The 18,455-nt window shown below is 34.1% G+C and overlaps 1 protein-coding gene across 1 annotated transcript in view; it reads left to right on the top strand.

Annotated features, from left to right (window-relative positions):
• Positions 1-18,455, top strand: part of ABCB5 (ATP binding cassette subfamily B member 5) — a gene marked incomplete at its 5' end in the record, with an annotated part of 64,878 nt that overhangs the window by 11,940 nt on the left and 34,483 nt on the right. Inside the window, 4 exons of the mRNA XM_019651989.1 lie at positions 7,307-7,450; positions 8,838-8,942; positions 9,124-9,201; positions 13,858-13,941. Of these exons, the coding sequence (XP_019507534.1) occupies positions 7,307-7,450; positions 8,838-8,942; positions 9,124-9,201; positions 13,858-13,941 (411 nt within the window). The remainder of the gene's footprint in view (positions 1-7,306; positions 7,451-8,837; positions 8,943-9,123; positions 9,202-13,857; positions 13,942-18,455) is intronic.

The following is an 18,455-nucleotide window of genomic DNA, read 5'->3' as shown; positions in this document are numbered from 1 at the left end:
CATAGACTTCACCAGTTCTTCCAAAGGGGTCTATGACAAAGCTGGTTAAAAATTGTTGCGTAAGAGGGTCTCATCAGAAGAGTGCATGAATTGATTTACTTGATGCAGTTGCCACGTACAGAATGGCGTTTAGGAGCCAGAGTGAGACCAGGGAGAACAGGACAGGGGAAAAGATGATGGAGGCTAACTAACGGACCTGATGGGCCTGACTAAAGCTGTCTAAGGAGAAATAAAGTATAGATGGTGAAGCAGGTAGAACAAGAGATTGAGACCTAGGACACTACAAAACTTAAGTTCAGATAGAAAAGCAGTAGCCAGCAAAGGAGCTTAAAGAATGACTGGGAAATAAAGGAAAGCCAGGAAAGTGTAGTGTCATAGAAGCCAACTAAGAAAAGTATAACAAAAAGAGGAAGAGATCATTTGTGTCAATTGCTGTGAAAACCAGATGAAATTAGAGATTTCTCCTTGTAGCCAAGATAGGTTAACAGGTGTTAGATTTTCCTTCCTGCTTGAAATACCTAAGAAAATGGACAAAATATGTGACACAGTTTTCTAACATTGGACATCAGGCAGAACAAGACAGTGATCCCTGAAAAAGAGGAGAAAAATGAGATGAACCTTATCATTGACCCAGGTTACTGCTTGGGTAGTTTTCAAGCCTCAGAGCTGGTAGGGAAAACCCAGGCAGAGCCCAGGAGGCCAAACTAGACAGCGTCTTCAGAGCAAAGAAGAAGGGAAGAAAGAGGTTTTCAAAGAGGGAGAAAGAGTTACAGAGATCTGCAGACGTTTTCCCTTGAGTCTTCATCTAATTACTGATTAGTGCATTTACTGAGAAAACTGCCAAAAGCAGAGGAAAGATCTACCAGAAAGGACGAAAGGAAACAATCCTCGGAGCTCACACAGGGCCAGGAAAAGTTCTTATTAAGCCAGCCAGAGTGAGGAATCTCTAAATTCATGGGGCATTGAGTTGAACATTAAGTATAATATTAACTCAGAGAGGGAAAAATTAGCCCCAGGCTAAACTCAGCTCTGAGCCCATATAATAAAGCCTAAAAACAAACTTCAAAAGGATCAAACCATTTCCAAGTAATTTATTTTTTCCCAGAACAAGGTTCAATAATATGTGTAAGAATTCAAAAATACCCAGTGAGTAAAATTTACAATGTCTGGCATCCAATCAAAAATCACCAGGCAAGTAAAAAAAGCAGGAAAATAGTACTTAAAATGAAGAGAAAAATGATTAATAGAAATACACCCAGAAATGGCACACTTGGTAAAATTAATAAGAACATTAAACGGTTATTACAATTATATCTCATATGTCCCCAAAGGGAAGGTGAGAAGGAACCAAAACACATTTAAACAAATAATGAAATTTTCCAAATCTGATGAAAACTAAAAACCTACAGATCCAAGAAGCTCAATAAATTCCAAGTACAAGAAACATGAGGAACACCATGCCAAGGCACTCATAATCAAATTGCTTTAAAATCTGTGATAAGAAAAAAACTTTATAAAGCAGCCAGAGAAAGTTGACACACTATATATAAAGGAAAAAAATAAGAAAAAACACAAACTTCTCATTAGAAACAGTATAAACCAAAAGACAAGAGAGCAATATCTTCAAAGTACTGTAAAGAAAAAAACTCAGAATGCTACATGCAGAAAAATACCTTGAAAAAATGAAGGCAATGTACAAAATTTTTCAGGAATAAAAAGACTAAAATAATTTATCACTAGCAGACCTGCACTACAAGAAATGTTAATGGAAGTTCTTCAGGCAGAAGGAAAGTGATACCAGATTGAAATCTGAATCTACAAAAAAAAATAAAGAGTATCGAAAATAGTAAGTAAATGGGTTAATATAAAATAATGATTTTTAAAATAATTTACACTTTAAAGAAAAAATAACAACATTATAATGTGGGGTTCATAACACAACTATAAATAAAAGTGTATAAAAAGAATACCCAAAGACTGGGAAAGAGAAATGGAGGTTTTTAAATGACATATAATATTACTTGAAAGTAGACCATGATGTTAATGGTCTACTTCAAAGTAGATTTTGGGGAAAAAAAAGAATTACAAAGCATAAAAAGGGTTATTTCATATTTATAAAATGACCAATTTATCAAGAACTGAAAAGAGAATCAGACAAATTCACAATTACATTCAGAGGTTTCAACACTCTTGTCTTAAATATTGATAAAACAAATAGACAAAAATTCATCAGGGATATAGATTACTTTAATAGTGCTGTCAACCTACTTGACCTAATAGACACATTTATAGAAGACTTGACCTATCAACAAAAGAATACACATTCTTTTCAAATGTATTGGAAACATTTATCAAGATACACCATATTTTGGGCCATAACACAAGTCTCAATTAACTTTAAAAAATTCAAGTAATGCAAAGTATATTACCTGGCCAAAATAGAATTAAATCAGAAATCAAGAACAGAAAGTGGACTGGGAAATCTGGAGATATTTGGAAGCTAAATAACTCACTTCTAAATAATGCATGGATCAAAGAAGAAATCAAAAGAGAAATTCAAAAGTATTTTGAACTGAATAACAATGAAAATTTCAAAATATGTGGAATGAAGCTTAAAGTGGTACTGAGAAAGAAATTTATACCATTAAACACCTATATTATATAAAAAAGAAATATCTCAAATTAATAAACTAATAAACTTCCCCCTTAAGAAACTAAAAGGAAGAAAATAACTATAAAGAAGAAAAAAAAAATCAATGAAATCCAAAGCTACTTCTTCGAGAACATGAATAAATTGGAAAACCTCTGGACTGACTGAGCAAGTAAAAAGAAAGAAGACAGAAATTACCAATATAAAGAATGAGAGTGGTGATATGACTACAGATTCTACAGATACTAAAATAATAATATAATCTTATGAAAACATTTATGCAAACAAATCCTATGACTCCAATGAAATGGACACAAACTACCAAAGCCCACTCAAGAATAAATCTGTAGCTTGAATAATCTTATATCTTTTTAAAATAAAATGAATTTTTAGTAAAAACCATTTTTTATTAAAAAAAAAAAAGACCCTCCAGGCCCAGGTGGCTTTACTGGTGAATTCTACCAAACAAAAAATTGAAAAAGAAGCAGTTCCTATTCTATGAGACCAACATTATTCTGATATCAAAATTAGACAAAGACACTACTAGAAAAGAAAATTATAGACAAATATCCTTCATGAATATAGATGGAACATTTCTTAACAAAATTTCCACAAACCTAATCAACAATATATAAAAAGAATGCTACATCATCACCAAATAGGGCTTATCCAAGGAGTGAAAGTTTTGGTTTCAAATATTCAGAAATTAATGTAATTCCTTTTATTAAAAAATTTTAAAGAAAAATCTAATCATCTCAATCAGTGCAGAAAATTCATTTGGCAAAATGCACCATCCATTCCTGATAACTCTCAGCAAACTAGAAATTGAAAGAAACCACCTCAACCTGGTAAAGGGCATCAACAAAAAATCTACAGCTAGCATCGTACTAAATGGTGAAAGACCAAGATCAGGAACAAGGCAGGGGTATACACTCTCACCACTTCTATTCAACATTGTACTGGAAATTCCAGGCTATGCAATAAGGCCAGAAAACAAAAGCCATCCAAATAGGAAATATGTAAAACTGTCTTTATTTACAGATAACATGATTATCTATGAAAACAGTCTTATGGAATTTACAAAAAAAGGTACTAAAACTGATCATTGGGTTTAGCAAGGCTGCAGAATACATGATCAATACACAAAAATCAACTCTAATTCTATATACTAAAAAAGAAAAATGGCAAATTGAAATTTAAAAGATAATGTCATGTACAATAGTATCAAAAATATGGAATACTTAGGGATAAATTTGATTAAATATTGTAACACACCCTTAAACATACAAATTATTACTAAGAAAAATGAAAGGGGACCTAAATAAATTGAGAGATATACATGAATAAGAAGATTCAGTATGATTATGATGTCAGTTCCTGAATTGATCTATAGACTCAAAGCAATCCCAGTCAACATCTGAGCAGGATTTTTTTTGTAGAATTTGACAAACTGATTCTAAATGGAAATTCAAAAGGATAACATAGGCAAAAAAAGCTTTGAAAAAGAACAAAATTGGAGGATTTATACTACCTAATTTCACTTCTTAACATAAAACTATAGCAATCAAAATAATGTGCTATTGGCACAAAAATAGACAATAGATCAATAGAGGAGAACAGTCAAGAAATAGACCCACACATGTAATCTTATCAATTGACCACAAAGTATTATCAGTTGATCTCAACTATATTTAGATAAAAGTGCAGAGGCAATTCAATAGAGAATGTATAGTCTTTTCAAGAAATGATGCTCGATCAATTAGATATTCATATACAAATTAATCATCCTCAATCCATACCTCAAAGAACAGATGAAAATTAACTCAAAATGGATTATAGATCTTACTGAAAAACCTAAAATTAGAATTCCATAAGAAAGTTCAGTAGAATATCTTTGTGACTTTGAGTTTAGCAAAGATTTCCTAGATATACCACCAAAAGCACAATTCATAAAAAATTAAAAAATTAAATATTAAGTTAATAAGGCTTCACCAAAATCAAGAACTTCACTATTTGTGAAACACTTTTAAGAGATGAAAAGATAGGCCATAAACTCAGAGAAAATATTTGTTACATCACATATCTGATAAAGCACTTAGGTTCAGAATATACGAAGAACTTAAAAGCACAATAATAAGAATACCAAAACCTAATTGAAAAATGGGCAAAAGATCTGAATAGACATTTAGCCAATGAAGACAGGCACATGGGAAATAAGCACATCTTTTAGAATAGTTAAATCTAAAAAGATTGACCGTACCAAGTATTGTCAATGATGTGGAGAGACTGGAACTCCACATTTTGCTGGTGGGAATACAAAATGGTAAACCCACTTCAGAAAACAGTTTGGCAATTTCTTAAAAAGTTAAACATACACCTGCTATATCATCGAGCCATTCATTTCCTAGGTATTTACCCAACAGAAATGAAAGCATATGTCCACATAAAGTCTTGTATATGAATGGTCAGAACAGTTTAATTTGTAATAGCCCAAACCAGGGAACAACCCAAATTTATGTCAACAGGTAAATGGATGTATAAATTGTGTTATAGTCATACAATGGAATATAACTCAGCAGTAAAAATGAATGAAATGTTAATTCATGCAACAGCATAAATAAATCTCAAAGTAATTATGTTGAGCAAAAGAAGCCAGATGAAAAAGTATATACTGTATGATTCCATTTGAATAAATTCTAGAAAACGCAAAATTATAGTGACAGGAAGCATATCAATCGTTGTCAAGAAGAAGGACTGGCAGCTAAGAGCTGTAGGAGAAAGGGATTACAAAAAGCAGGAGAAAACTTCTGTGGGTAGTGAGTATATTCATTATCTTGACTGTGGTGATGGTTTCACAGCTGTGTAGTTATGTAAAAACTTATCAAATGTACATTTTAAATATGTACACCTTGTATGAAAACTACAACACAATAAAGCTCTAAAATATATTAGACAAAATTTTAATTCTTTGGGAGAGTTTGTTCTTTAACTTTAAAAATTCATTTATATGTCTTTACAAAATGCCTATAATTTCATATATTTTTATATCAGATTCTCTTAAAACATGCTATAACCCATAGCATATTTAGGTAGCATGGAGTCTTTCATGATTTCACTGAAATTTTTTAGTTTGTCTGTCTTTGTCTTATTTCATTTTATTCTTTTCTACCTTGATAACTTATTTAAGTAATACCTACATTTTAACCTGTTATTATATATTTTTCCAGAGGCAAAAAGATAGATGATCCTATAGGAGCGAGATAGCCCTCCTACATTTACTGCTTCTGAAATTTACTGGAGTTATGCCCTGGGACACGCTAAGCCTTAGTTTTATTACAAAATGAGGTAATTTTATAAAGAATTTGACAAAAAAAAAGTTTCAGTGCGCAACAAAGAGTTGGTATGCAACGTTTTAAATTTCTGTATATTCTTTTGGACGGTCAACTGACTGAAGTGAGGCTCTTTATGACAGTGATCTTCAGTAAACTTCAGAAGGAAAGATAATAGTCAAATTATTAAGTAACCCAATATAATGGTGGTTCAGCCATTCTGAAAATAGACTTTAAAGGCTTTAGAATTTCAAAAGTTCTGTTGTTCAAACAATACAGTTTACATTATATTGCCAGACTAAGATTAAAGCAAGAATTATAAACTATTTTATAGTTTTTCCTGGAGAATTCTCAGGTTAATAGGTTCATAAATGTCATCATTTCAAGAGTGAATACCGTGAGGAAACTTTAACATATGAAATGCCCAGTAGAAAATGTCTATTTTCCTATTCAAAATAATTACTCACCACAAAGCTATTCACAAAATTTTTAACGTTTATCTCCCATGTCATTCTCCACGCATCCCATTGGAAAGACTGGCAGATACTAAAAATCAACTGAACAGAAACTTTGCAGGCTAGAAGGGATTGGCAGGAAATATTCAAAGTGATGAAAAGTTAGGACCTACAATCAAGATTACTCTACCCAGCAAGGCTATCATTTAGAGTTGAAGGACAGATAAAGAGCTTCCCAAATAAAAAGCTAAAGTTGTTCATCACCATCAAATCTGTATTGTTAAAGAAATGTTAAAGAGACTTCTTTAAGAAGAAGAAAAAAATAAATTAAAAATATGAATAATAAAATGGCAATAATTACATACCTATCAGTAATTACTTTAAATGTAAATGGATTAAATGCTCCAATCAAAAGACATAGGGTGGCTGAATAGATAAGAAAACAAGACCCATCAAGATGCTGTCTACAAGAGACCCAGTTCAGATCAAAAGACACACACAGACTGAAAATAAAGGGATGGAAAAAAACATTTTGTGAATAGGAAACAAACAAAAAATCTGGGATAGCAATACTTTTGTGAGTCTTAGCTATCATAGCATATGGGTTAATTTGTACTTTTCAATGATAGCAACTGAGTGAAATCCCAAAACGGTAAGTTGCACAAATAGTTACTTTTGGGTAAGATTGCTTTATGGTTTAATGTCATCTTCAGTACTGTGGGCAGTGAATTTTCCTTTCTAAGGAAAATTCTTTCTACTCTGCCACCTATTATATTTGATGTTTACAATATAGTTCTGCTTAAAATGGCTAACTTCTCTAGGTTTCATTATGCTCTCAACCTGGGGTTCTAACCAAGGTATTTTATTTATAGAAAAGTCTTCCTGAAGTTTCTCTATTAAAAATTTTTAAATTAAACAAGCCTGAATGGCCTTCTGTGGTTCTGGGGACAATGGCTTCTGTTCTAAATGGAACTGTTCATCCAATATTTTCGATCATCTTTGCAAAAATCATAACTGTAAGTAAAACTGATTTGCTAATATTTTTTAACAATTTTAAGCAAAGTGTAGCCTGAGAGAACAGAACCTGTAGTACTCTGATCCAGCAAGGGGAAAATTGGGACTTGTGGTGGGTCACCTTCTACTGTGAGGTCCATGATAGAAAGGTCAACTAATGTTCTCAGGGAATAAGCCAGCCTCTATTGTGAAGTGTTTGGCTGGGCCTTCTTGACTGGGCAATCAGTAAAGAAATTGCTTTGTTTTCTAATTTTGACTCCTGTGCGGTATCAGTATCCCAAAGCACTGAAGCAATAAAACAGACAAATATGACTGTTCTTCTTTCAAGTAGTCCAAACAATGGCCATTTTTTATTATCAGCCATATCAGGGAGAGGAAGTAAGGGTTTAAGATTGTTCCATGGGACCCAGGAAAGTTAATGGATTCAAGGATTTTACTAGAACCTTGTTAAGTTTTCAGTCTCCCGGATTTGCACAGCTATGCTTTGTCAACATAGCTGCGAATACATGTATAAGCACTAATTTTAGGAACAATTTCTAGTGATACGTATAAGGGTCTCATATTGCAGCCAGTGCTCTAAATAACTAAAAAACCTGAGTTATTAGAAGCTACTAGAAATAATAATTCAAATTGGTGATTTCTTTGAAAATATACTGTGAAAATAATAACAGAAAGGACTCGGGCCGGCCTAGTGGCGCGTTGGTTAAGAGCTGGCTTGAGACGCCAGAGGGCCCTGGTTCAGATCCCACATATGAGGGCCAGTGACACTGCTCTCCACAGCTAAGATGCTGAACAACAGCTCAACCTGGAGCTGGGGTGCAGTGAGTCGCTGGTGATGGCGTAGGCTGCAGCCCCTGCTGCAGTGGGTTGCCATGGGCTACCGTGTGTAGCCAGCAACCAGCTTGCGCGGAAAGCAGCCGAGGTGAGCGGCCGTCCAGAAGCGGGCGACTGATCTGCCTCGCCCGGGGAAGAGCGCAATGATGGTGCCAACTTGGGCCAGTGAAGCAGCATCCTCCACAACTAGACTAAGGAACAAAAGGACAGCAACTTGTCTGTTCCCCTTCCCCCAATTCCCCAATAAAAATCTTAAAAAAAAAAAAAGATGTTACCTTTAAAAAAAATAAAAATAAAAAAATAACAGAAAGGACTCATCTGTCTGATCTCATATTTATATAGCTTAAGTGAGAGAATTAACAGAAAATTACATTTTTATCATATTTAATGAATGTAGAGGATAGAACAATGGGACACCTTTTCCCCCAGAAATATGTATATAATCTTATTTTTATGTGAAATTCATTTTAAAAACCCTGATGAATAGACATTCTAGCTTTTTCTCTTCTATATTTTCCTCCAATCGCCTGATGAAAAAAATCTCTTCCTTTTCAGATGTTTGAAAATGATGATAAAACCATGTTAAAGCATGATGCAGATATTTATTCCATGATATTTGTCATTTTGGGTGTTATTTGCTTTGTCAGTTATTTCATTCAGGTAAGCTTTCAATGACTTAAACAGGTTTTAACATGATTACTTTTTTATGTCATACTCTATATGAGTTAAAAATAATAACTAAATATAATAACTAAAAATATTAATAAGTAAATATAGTAACTATTACAAAGAAATAGAAAAACAGTTAAGAATAAACCCAGGTTTTCTTTTTGTTTTCTAGGGATTTTTTTATGGCAAAGCAGGGGAAATTTTAACCATGAGATTAAGACACTTGGCATTTAAAGCCATGTTATATCAGGTCAGTGTTATTTGATTTTTTTTCTTGTTGTTGTCATTTTATTTCAAAGGTGCTTTTAAATATTCTAACTTTGAATTTTTCTTCAAGTCAATTTCTTGACATCATCTTTCCTTCGATCGTTTAAAAGCATGCTATTTTGTGTTCCAAGCAGTGCCTGGCGGTAGAATTCTAATAGTATATTTTTTTCTAATACAAGCAAGTGCAAAATTGTTGTGTTCGGAAGCACAACTTACAGAACACAGGATTTAGAGTTTACTCCTTGTTCCTTGCATTTTTCTTGCCAGATCTTTCTTTTAATGTATAATATACTGTAGAATCTGAATGGAACTTAAAAGGAGGGTTAAGAGCTACAACATCTTGGAGAACATGTTTTAAAAGGAAGAGTTAGCTTCTCTAGTTCTCATCCACATGCACACCTTAAGTGGTTTTCACTTCATACTTCTTACAGCAACCAATCCCTCTTCCCTGGTTGGAATAGCCCTGAATTCAGATAACATCAGTCTAGCTGGCAGGTTGGCCCTGCCACACACAGATGATCAATCAGTCACACCTGTGAAATAACTAAAACAAGGTGGATCAAGTAGTAATCTTGAGAAGTGAGTCTTGGGGGCAAATGGCAGGAATGTCGCAGTTTGGCATCTCAGATTCTTTCAAGAGGCTGAGGTGTATTGGGTTACCCTGAAAGCCAGTAATCATTGGGAGCCCTTTACCACACTTGCTGTCACCAGAATTCACTGTACAGGAACAAATAGCTTCCTGCCAGGATCTTTTCTTTTCAGAAATAGAGTTACTGTCACTCCAGCCGAGTCAAAACCAGTTTTTACATCTTGTGACTTCTTGCAGTAGTGTTCAGAGGACTTCTGAGTCACGAAACTCCTCAGCACCTATGCGCGTGGGGAACCACAATACACAAAATGCAGCAAAGCCAGTGGGAGGTTTCCTATAGCAACCTGATGCTCCCAAGCAGCTGGTGCTTGACACCCTCTACTCAAAAAAGGTCGATCAGAGACAGTTGTAGACACTCTTTAATCCAGAAAAACAAAAATCAACTGGAGCGATTATACAATGATTTAATGTCTGCATATCTTGCTCATGTTAAACTTGGTACTTTGGTTTTTTTTACTTATGAACACTTTATGTCCTTACCTCAACTTTTTGATGAAATAAGGTGGAGTTTTAATTAACCAATGCTATATTTCACACTTGACAATTTCCGCTCCATTTGTTTCTTTATGATTTATGTTTTTCCATGTTCAAGGAAAATTATTTTCAATTTCCGGGAATTTTTGGAAATGTTCCCTGAATGTCTTAATGTTTTAAACAAAAGAGTATACATTTTAACTTTTCCAAACATTACTTTGAAGTTCCTCTCTAGAGGCTCACTGCATGCTTTGGCTGGAAGAGCCTAAAGGCCACGAGCCAGTTTAACCAGTGGATCCCACTAATCCAATATCCTGATTGTTAATAGTGAAGGTTAGTCTTCCTCCCAGCATTAGCCATGGGAACACCAGGACAGTAACATTCTTGGATAAAGTAGCTTCTGCCCATAAGAGTACACCAGTCTGTAAGCCATAAATTCCGGTGGTTCAAAAAACATGCACATGCAAAGATACACGGAAACTCTATGCTGTTCAGCAGATGTTATTAAATTCCCCCATAAATTTAACTCAGCCCTTTCATCTTATTTGTGTTTTCCCTTTTTATCCTTGAGCATTCTTTCCATTTATGTTTGTTTGTTTTATAATTTGAGGAAAAGAAAAGCATAGTATATTTGGTCTTTTCTTTATAAATGTCTTCCCAATTTCACTTTTGTCTATAGTAAGGGAAGCTCCTATGTTCAGTTTTGCCTAATTCTTATTATATGGTTTTTGTCCTAAGATAAGACTTTCTAAGGCTTAGAAAGCATGCTGAGACTTGCACCGCTTTTTATAACCATTTTGAAGCCTCATGAGGTAGAAATATTTATGGAATCAGGTGTGGTCTTTTTGTAGATATAAAATTTATATTTTATTTGATTACTCGCGATCCTTCCAGTTGAAAAGAATGTTCTAATTGTTGCTGACTTCAATGGTCATAAATAATTCATTGTTCATTGTATTTCAAAGCTAAATTTATATTTATTAATGATAAATATTGACCTATAGATCTTTTAGGTTTATGAACAGATTTGAAGTTTCTTTTTGTCCATTACTCTTTAAATTAGATTGACTAGGGCTTTTGTGGAGGGGACTCTAAATCATAAGATGATCTCATTAATGGTGATCACTAAAAGATATCAAAAAGCTACTTCCAAAAGGATTTGAGGTAACACCCTCTACTCTAAAAAGATCTGGTTAGAGATAATAGGAAACACTCTTTAATCCAGAAAAACAAAAATCTACTGGAGAGATTATAAAATGATTTAATGTCTGTACATCTCACTCATGTTAAACTTGGCACTTTAGGTTATTTTAGTTTTTCTTTTTCTTTTTCATTTTTTTTTTAACACTTCATCTCTTTACCTCAACTCTGATGAAACGAGGTGGGGTTTTAATTAATACTGTATTTCATACTTGTTGACAATTTCTGCTCATACTGAAGCAGGAGAAACAGGTAACGAAACTCAACTACAATGCTTCAGCTAGATGGAGGTAGAGGAAGAAATTTGATTGAAAACCCTGGCATCTTGTTGACTAGGTTCAAACCCTGGCCTCAGCACTTGCCAGCTATGTGGCCCTGGACAAGTTATTCAATCTCTCAGTATCTCAGTTTCCTCATTTATAAAATATGGATAATCATAGTATCTACCTCATAAAGTTGTGATGATTAAATGGAAAGGTACATAGCAAGTACTTATCATAGTGTTATTTATTTCTAGTACAATTATTAGCAGGAAAAAAGTGGATTTACTAATACCAGAAAACCTGATAGCCTTACTTATAATCATTTTACCATCAAGAATAGAAAAAGCCGGCCTGCCAAGTGGCACGTTGGTTAAGAGCTGGCTTGGGATGCCAGAGGGCCCCGGTTCGGTTCCCACATATAAGGGCTACTGACACTGCCCTCCACAGCTAAGATGCTGAACAACAGCTCAACCTGGAGCTGGGCTGCTGTGAGTCACCGGCGACAGCATAGGCTGCAGCCCCTGCTGCAGTGGGTTGCCATGGGCTACAGTGTGTAGCCAGCAGCCAGCGTGTGTAGCCAGCAGCCAGTGTGAGTGGCCGGCAGCCACCGTGAGTGGCCGTCCAGAATACACAGTTGCTGACTTGAAAAGCAATTTTGGATATCTTGCTGACTGAACATGTGATAATGACTAAGACTAATTACATATTCCTATGCCTTGTGTGTTTTAGCAACTTACTATAGAATCAGGAATCTAATATTCAATAATAAATTCTCTTTCTACCTTTTAAGGTTATATTGTATCTAAAAATTGTTTGTGCATTTCATGTCATGTTGAAACATAGAAATAATTAGAAAATGTATAATATATCTTAATTTTTTTAACATGCGGTAAAAAATAGGTAGTGTATTCCAGTTCAAGAGTACTATAATATTATCACTGCAGATAATATTCACAATATGTAAGACCTGAGTGGGGTTGTGTTTCCAAAGTGACTGTGTAGCACAAATTAGATAATGATCTCTATAGGATGCCCTTTGGGTATCTAGGACCCTAAAGTCTTTGGGACACTTTCCCAATGCAGAGGTTTACAGAGTAGCGCTGTCAGGCCAGGATTATACACACCCTGGCTCCTGCATAGTCCTCCACGGGAGCTTTCTTCTAACATGACTTCATGATTAATGCACAGCCCTCTTATCTGTTATACTTTTGTTTCCTTAGTTGCAAGAAATGTGTAACCCGGGTATCAGGACCCTTGGGCTGGGTTGTAGTAAGCCCACAGTTGTTTCACTCACTAAAAATAAGTTATTTTTCAGAGACAGCCTCCATAGAGTTTTAATCCACAAGAGATATAAGTGGTTTGAGTGAGTGGGAGGAAGCATTCAATAGCTAATAAAAGGAAATCAGAATTCCTTGGGTTGAGAAGTGCTGTGTCCATTTTCTGTTGAAATTGAAATTGGTTAGAACATTATGCTTTTACTGCTTATAGTTTTGACCCTTCTCCTTCTTCTGATTGCATGCTTCTTGGCTTCAGGGGTTTTATAGCAGCCTGTCTGCCTCTTTAGCTTCTGACAATGGCCAGTGCTTGTAAAATCTAGAGGGGTACTATGAAGTGTCAGGGAAAATGTTGCCTATTTGGGTCTTAAAGAGAAGGAGATAGGCTTTTTATCATTAATCGGTTTAGGTATTTAGAAAGGTTTGAAAATATTTCTAAATTGTGTTGTTTATTACCTTATTTTTTAGTAGGATCTGCACTCTACAAATTACTTGTGGAGTAAAACTACAAATTACTTGATGATTCAAAATGACCATTTTTAACATTGATTATTATATAATATTGTAGCATAGTAATGAGTCCAAGCTGTTGGATTTAAGTTCTTCAGTTTATATCTAAGTATAGATCTTTGTGAAGTAACAAACAGAAGTAATTTGCTCCATAGTATTTATAAGAATTAAGTACCTATAAATGAGGAAGCAAGTAAATGCCTTTTGACTCACTAGAGCAACAGAGAATCTTTTTGATTACCATATGTTAATTCCCTGTTCTTCTTTAGGATATTTCCTGGTTTGATGATAAGGAAAACAGCACAGGAGCCTTGACAACGATATTAGCCACAGATATAGGACAAATTCAAGGAGTACGTATATTGCTTCTATTTTTAAATGGTGTATGTATGTGGTATGCTTGCATGCACGTAGACACATGTGTCTGTTCATATTTGTGAGCTAGACTGAGATGACCCACATCGTTAAGGAGACCAGCTAAGTCCCATGGCTAACAGGGAGATCTCAATGAAAGAGGTAAGGAAGCCTTTCAGTTCTGGATATTTTAAACTAAAACTAACTAAAAATACAGAAAATTTAGCACATGTATAGGATAACCAGTGGGTAGAGAAAAGAGCTCAGCATTAAATAGACAAGAAAAAGTAATAAAGTGAAAATACATACACACAATTTAAAGCCTCAATAAAAGAAGAAAGTTGAATTTATTCTTCCCCTAGAAAGTAAGATCTTATTTACCACAATGTCTAACAAGTTGGGTTTATCTGTACATCTGGAAATGATTCTGTGCTGGTTGTTATACAGATCAAATTAAAGAGACTGTATAATCATGACTGGACACATTATATGTAAACAAAACGTTTATGTACTATATTCAAAATTGTTGATGGAATGACCAGCATAATGTGTTTCAAAGTGATGCTTCAATATGTATTGGGAGTAGGGTAGTATGGAAGAGGTAAAGAGTAATTCATTAATTTTCTTCCAATTATTTTAATAAAATTAACCTTATATCACAAGTTGGATTTCAACTATGATTGAGCAAAGGAGTGCAAAACAAGGTTTCATACTTTTAAGTGTGATAAAGCTTTCAATCTCTTTGTTACTCTAAGAATTCTAGCAGAGTTACAGACTTCCCTTTTTTCTTATCATTCATGTGGGAGAAAAGAAAAGTCAATGATGTACCTCCGAATAACAGAAAAATCTTAAAAGTATTTTTTCTGTTTAGAAATATTGAAATGTTGATTACAGCATTGCTCCCAGAGCAACAGATGATCAGCTAAAACAGGCCTTCAAAATTGCATTTTTTTGTGGAGGCTGTTTCCAAAGGACATAGCCACTCTCCTAATTTTTGTAACTTCTGCAACACCTCTTTATTCAATATATACATCTAAGGATAGATTTATATTACCAGAAAATAGAACAAGTTGTAAACATTCACATGCTTCCATGTTGGTTTGGAAAACTAATTTTATGATGTAGGAAGAAGAAAGGGGGCATTATCTTCATCTCTTCCTGAAACTCTTTTTGATAATTTTGAAGGCAAGGCTCTAAATTTCATTAGATAGTATTTAAATTTTAAAATAGGACTGAGGGGCTCAAATTAGTGGCATAAGTGGAAAGAAAATGATAGAAATTCACTTCATAGTCAAGTAATAAGCATAGTGTTAATCTTCTATAGTACAATAGCATTATGTGAATCACAAATCTGCATTTCTTATTTGTTTGTTTGTTTTGATTATAGTTGACATTCAATGACAAAATCTGTGTTTAAAAATTCCAGGATTCACTACTTTAGGCAGAAATGTTAATAATCCCTGTAATTCCATTTGAATCCCCATTTTACAAATTTGCTGTTTTCTTCTTTGCTGGGTGAATGTTTTTCTCTTACTACCTATCAATTAGATCTTTTAAGAATTCAGTGAGATAGGCATTCTTACTAGCAACTATATTTTATATGTGAGCTATCTTCTCTTTTAGCAAGTATTTATTTTAACCAAAAGAACCAATTAGAACTAAAAAACAATTACTCTCCTTACATTCATTAGTTGTTTCTAACAAATAGTGTTGTCTCTCATTGAGAGAAATTAATGAGAATATTTGTGAGCCTGATTCCTTATAAGCATCTAACACCACTTTTTCACTTGATTCTTTCTCATTGCAATGAGCAGATGTTGGTTTCACAATAACTTCTGGGCAAGTCAGATCATTTTCATTGAATGAGAAGTAATAGCTAAAGAATAAATGGTTGGAATACTGCTGGAAGATTTTAAAGTTGCTGGATTTAAAAAGCAAAACAACCAAAGAAGGACTTCAAGAGCAAGACTCTGTCTACTAGCATGTAATTCACATAAACCCTTGCTTTGCCGTATAAAGATAGATTCATCTCTAACTTGAATGGGTATTCTTTCTATTGAAAGAAGAATTATTTACCAGTCTTATTTGTCCACTATGTCTTTTCTCACAAAGACACACTACACTAGAGATGAATCAGGAAATAATAATTCAGGGTCATATTTCCTATCATATCAATTTCATAAGACATATTTCATCTCAGTTTTTTCATCATGTAATTTCAGTTACATTTGACTTTATCAAATGTACTAGGGTGAATATTGATAAAATAGCTCCTTAATAACAATAAATATTATTTTGAAACCTTTACTAACGACCAAAAATATATGCCACTGGCCATTTTTATAAGCTGCGCTACTTTGAGTGTCATAAGAAAAACACATGAGTAAAATAAAGTCATAGGACAACATGATTTCTGAAATAGTTGATTGAATACAACCAATTTAACTGGTATTATTTCAGACCAAGGCAATGGCTTACTGCCAGTATATCTGTCGACAGACTATTTTCTGTGTACTATGTAGTTTTATTAAAGGTATAAAGCCATTGTAGATTCTTTGGGAGACCAGATTCCACAAAATTGCAAGACATTATTTCTGTGTATTTTAGCAACCCCTTTTCATCACCCAAAAGTCTTACCTCATTTTTGTCCACAAGAAAGTGTGCTGTTGATGTCACAGTGTATACTTGAGGTACCACTGATAGACACAATGTTAGTTCCAAGAATTCTTCTCATCAGAACTGTAATTATACAAGAAATCATAAATATTTCATTTAGTGATTCCAAAATCCCAATGAACTGATTAGTAGAACTGGGGTATTGTTACCTGGACAAAGGTGACCCCATTTCTTGATTGAACTTTTTGACATGAGAAATGTATACAACAGCATGGCATTACTTGTGATTCAAACGATCTTGGTAATCATCAAAATGATTTTACCATAGCATACATTGGGCATATAACTGCTGTTTTGCCTTACAATTTCAGGTTGAATTCATTTAGAGACATTATTAAGCCTACAGCAAAAGCTAATATCCAAAGCCATAGTGATTAAAAGTTATCCTTCTTGTAACAAAAAAAAACCCAATCTGAGCTGTGAACTCAAAATTTCAATGCAACTTTATCACTGCTAAGTCCTCAACCTAGTATGTGGTAAGGCAAGTCAAGAGAGTCAGCTTCCATTTTTGACAAAAATAGAAATAACAATGGTTAAGTCTATAAGTGCAAATGAACTTTACCATTCACCATACTGGTCCAATGTGTGATAAATTCCATTATTTTCCACAACATATTTGCTGACGAGTAATACAATGAATAACCACAGGCTTTAAACACCTTACATTTTCACAAACTTTGTAAATTTGTCCAACTAACCTTTTTTTTCTGCTCTACAAATATTTTCACCACCATCAATTATAATACATCTTCACAGATTCCACTTCAGCTTGTACTGACTTAGTTTTTTTTCTCAACTTCTTTGAAATTATTCTCACCTGTTACTGTTCCATGTGGACTTTTCATAGCAGCTAATTTTCAGTCACTTCAGCTCAGCATTGGCTCCTCAAAAAACCAACAGTTATCAGTCACATATGTCAGCCCATCAAGAGCTAGGGGAAACTTTAAAGTAGGTTAAAATAATCTACCTTGGTTTTTAGTTGACTATTGATGTTGCTGTCAAGGTTCTCAGCTTTCTGAGCAGCTGTTCTCACCAAAGGCTGATTGTCTCATACAAGTTCATGCTTTCTGACCACATTTCTTCTGCTGCAAGCAAACTTGATTTAATTAATTCACCATCAGTAAATGATTTCTTTGCTTAGCTAATAAATGAGCCACTAAGAAAATTATTTTAATTTCAGCCTCATTTTCACTTTGTAGTTTTATGAAGAAATTCTGCTTAGATGAGATATTTTACTTTAAATTTTTCTGAATGTCCTTTTCTGTGAATTAACAATGTTGTGAAGAGTGCTTAGTCTGGTAATGTTGATATATTTTGTATATTTTTAGTACTACACAGTGTCATGGTATAATGAACACAACACTGTGGCATCTAATTAATCCACAAAGTAATCCACAATCCACTGTTCCTTAAAATTTGCAGGACGTCCAGAGTCCTCTTTTCCCTTTCTTTCTTGTTTGTAGATGTTGGACATGCAATGGTAATTTTTTAAATGAGGATAAAATGTCAGTGCAGCCATACGTATAGCACTCAATGTGCTGTCAAATTATAACCACATCACATATTTGTAGCTCCCTGAGCAGCAATACAAAGTGAGGAGAACAGCACATAAGGTTTCTCTAGCAACTACAGTATTTCTCCATGTATAAGATGCTCCCATGTATAAGACGCACCTTAATTTGGGGGCCCGAAATTTGAAAAAAATGTATTACATAAAGTTATTGAACTCAAGTTTTGGGGTTTTTTTAAGATCTTTATTGGGGAATTGGGGGGATGGGAACAGCGCTTAAGGGGAACAGACAAGTTGCTGTCGTTTTGTTCTTCAGTCTAGTTGTGG

This window comes from Hipposideros armiger, unplaced genomic scaffold, assembly GCF_001890085.2.
Source record: "Hipposideros armiger isolate ML-2016 unplaced genomic scaffold, ASM189008v1 scaffold_171, whole genome shotgun sequence".
NCBI classification, from domain to species: Eukaryota; Metazoa; Chordata; class Mammalia; order Chiroptera; family Hipposideridae; genus Hipposideros; species Hipposideros armiger.
This window is presented reverse-complemented; position numbering and strand designations above follow the sequence as displayed.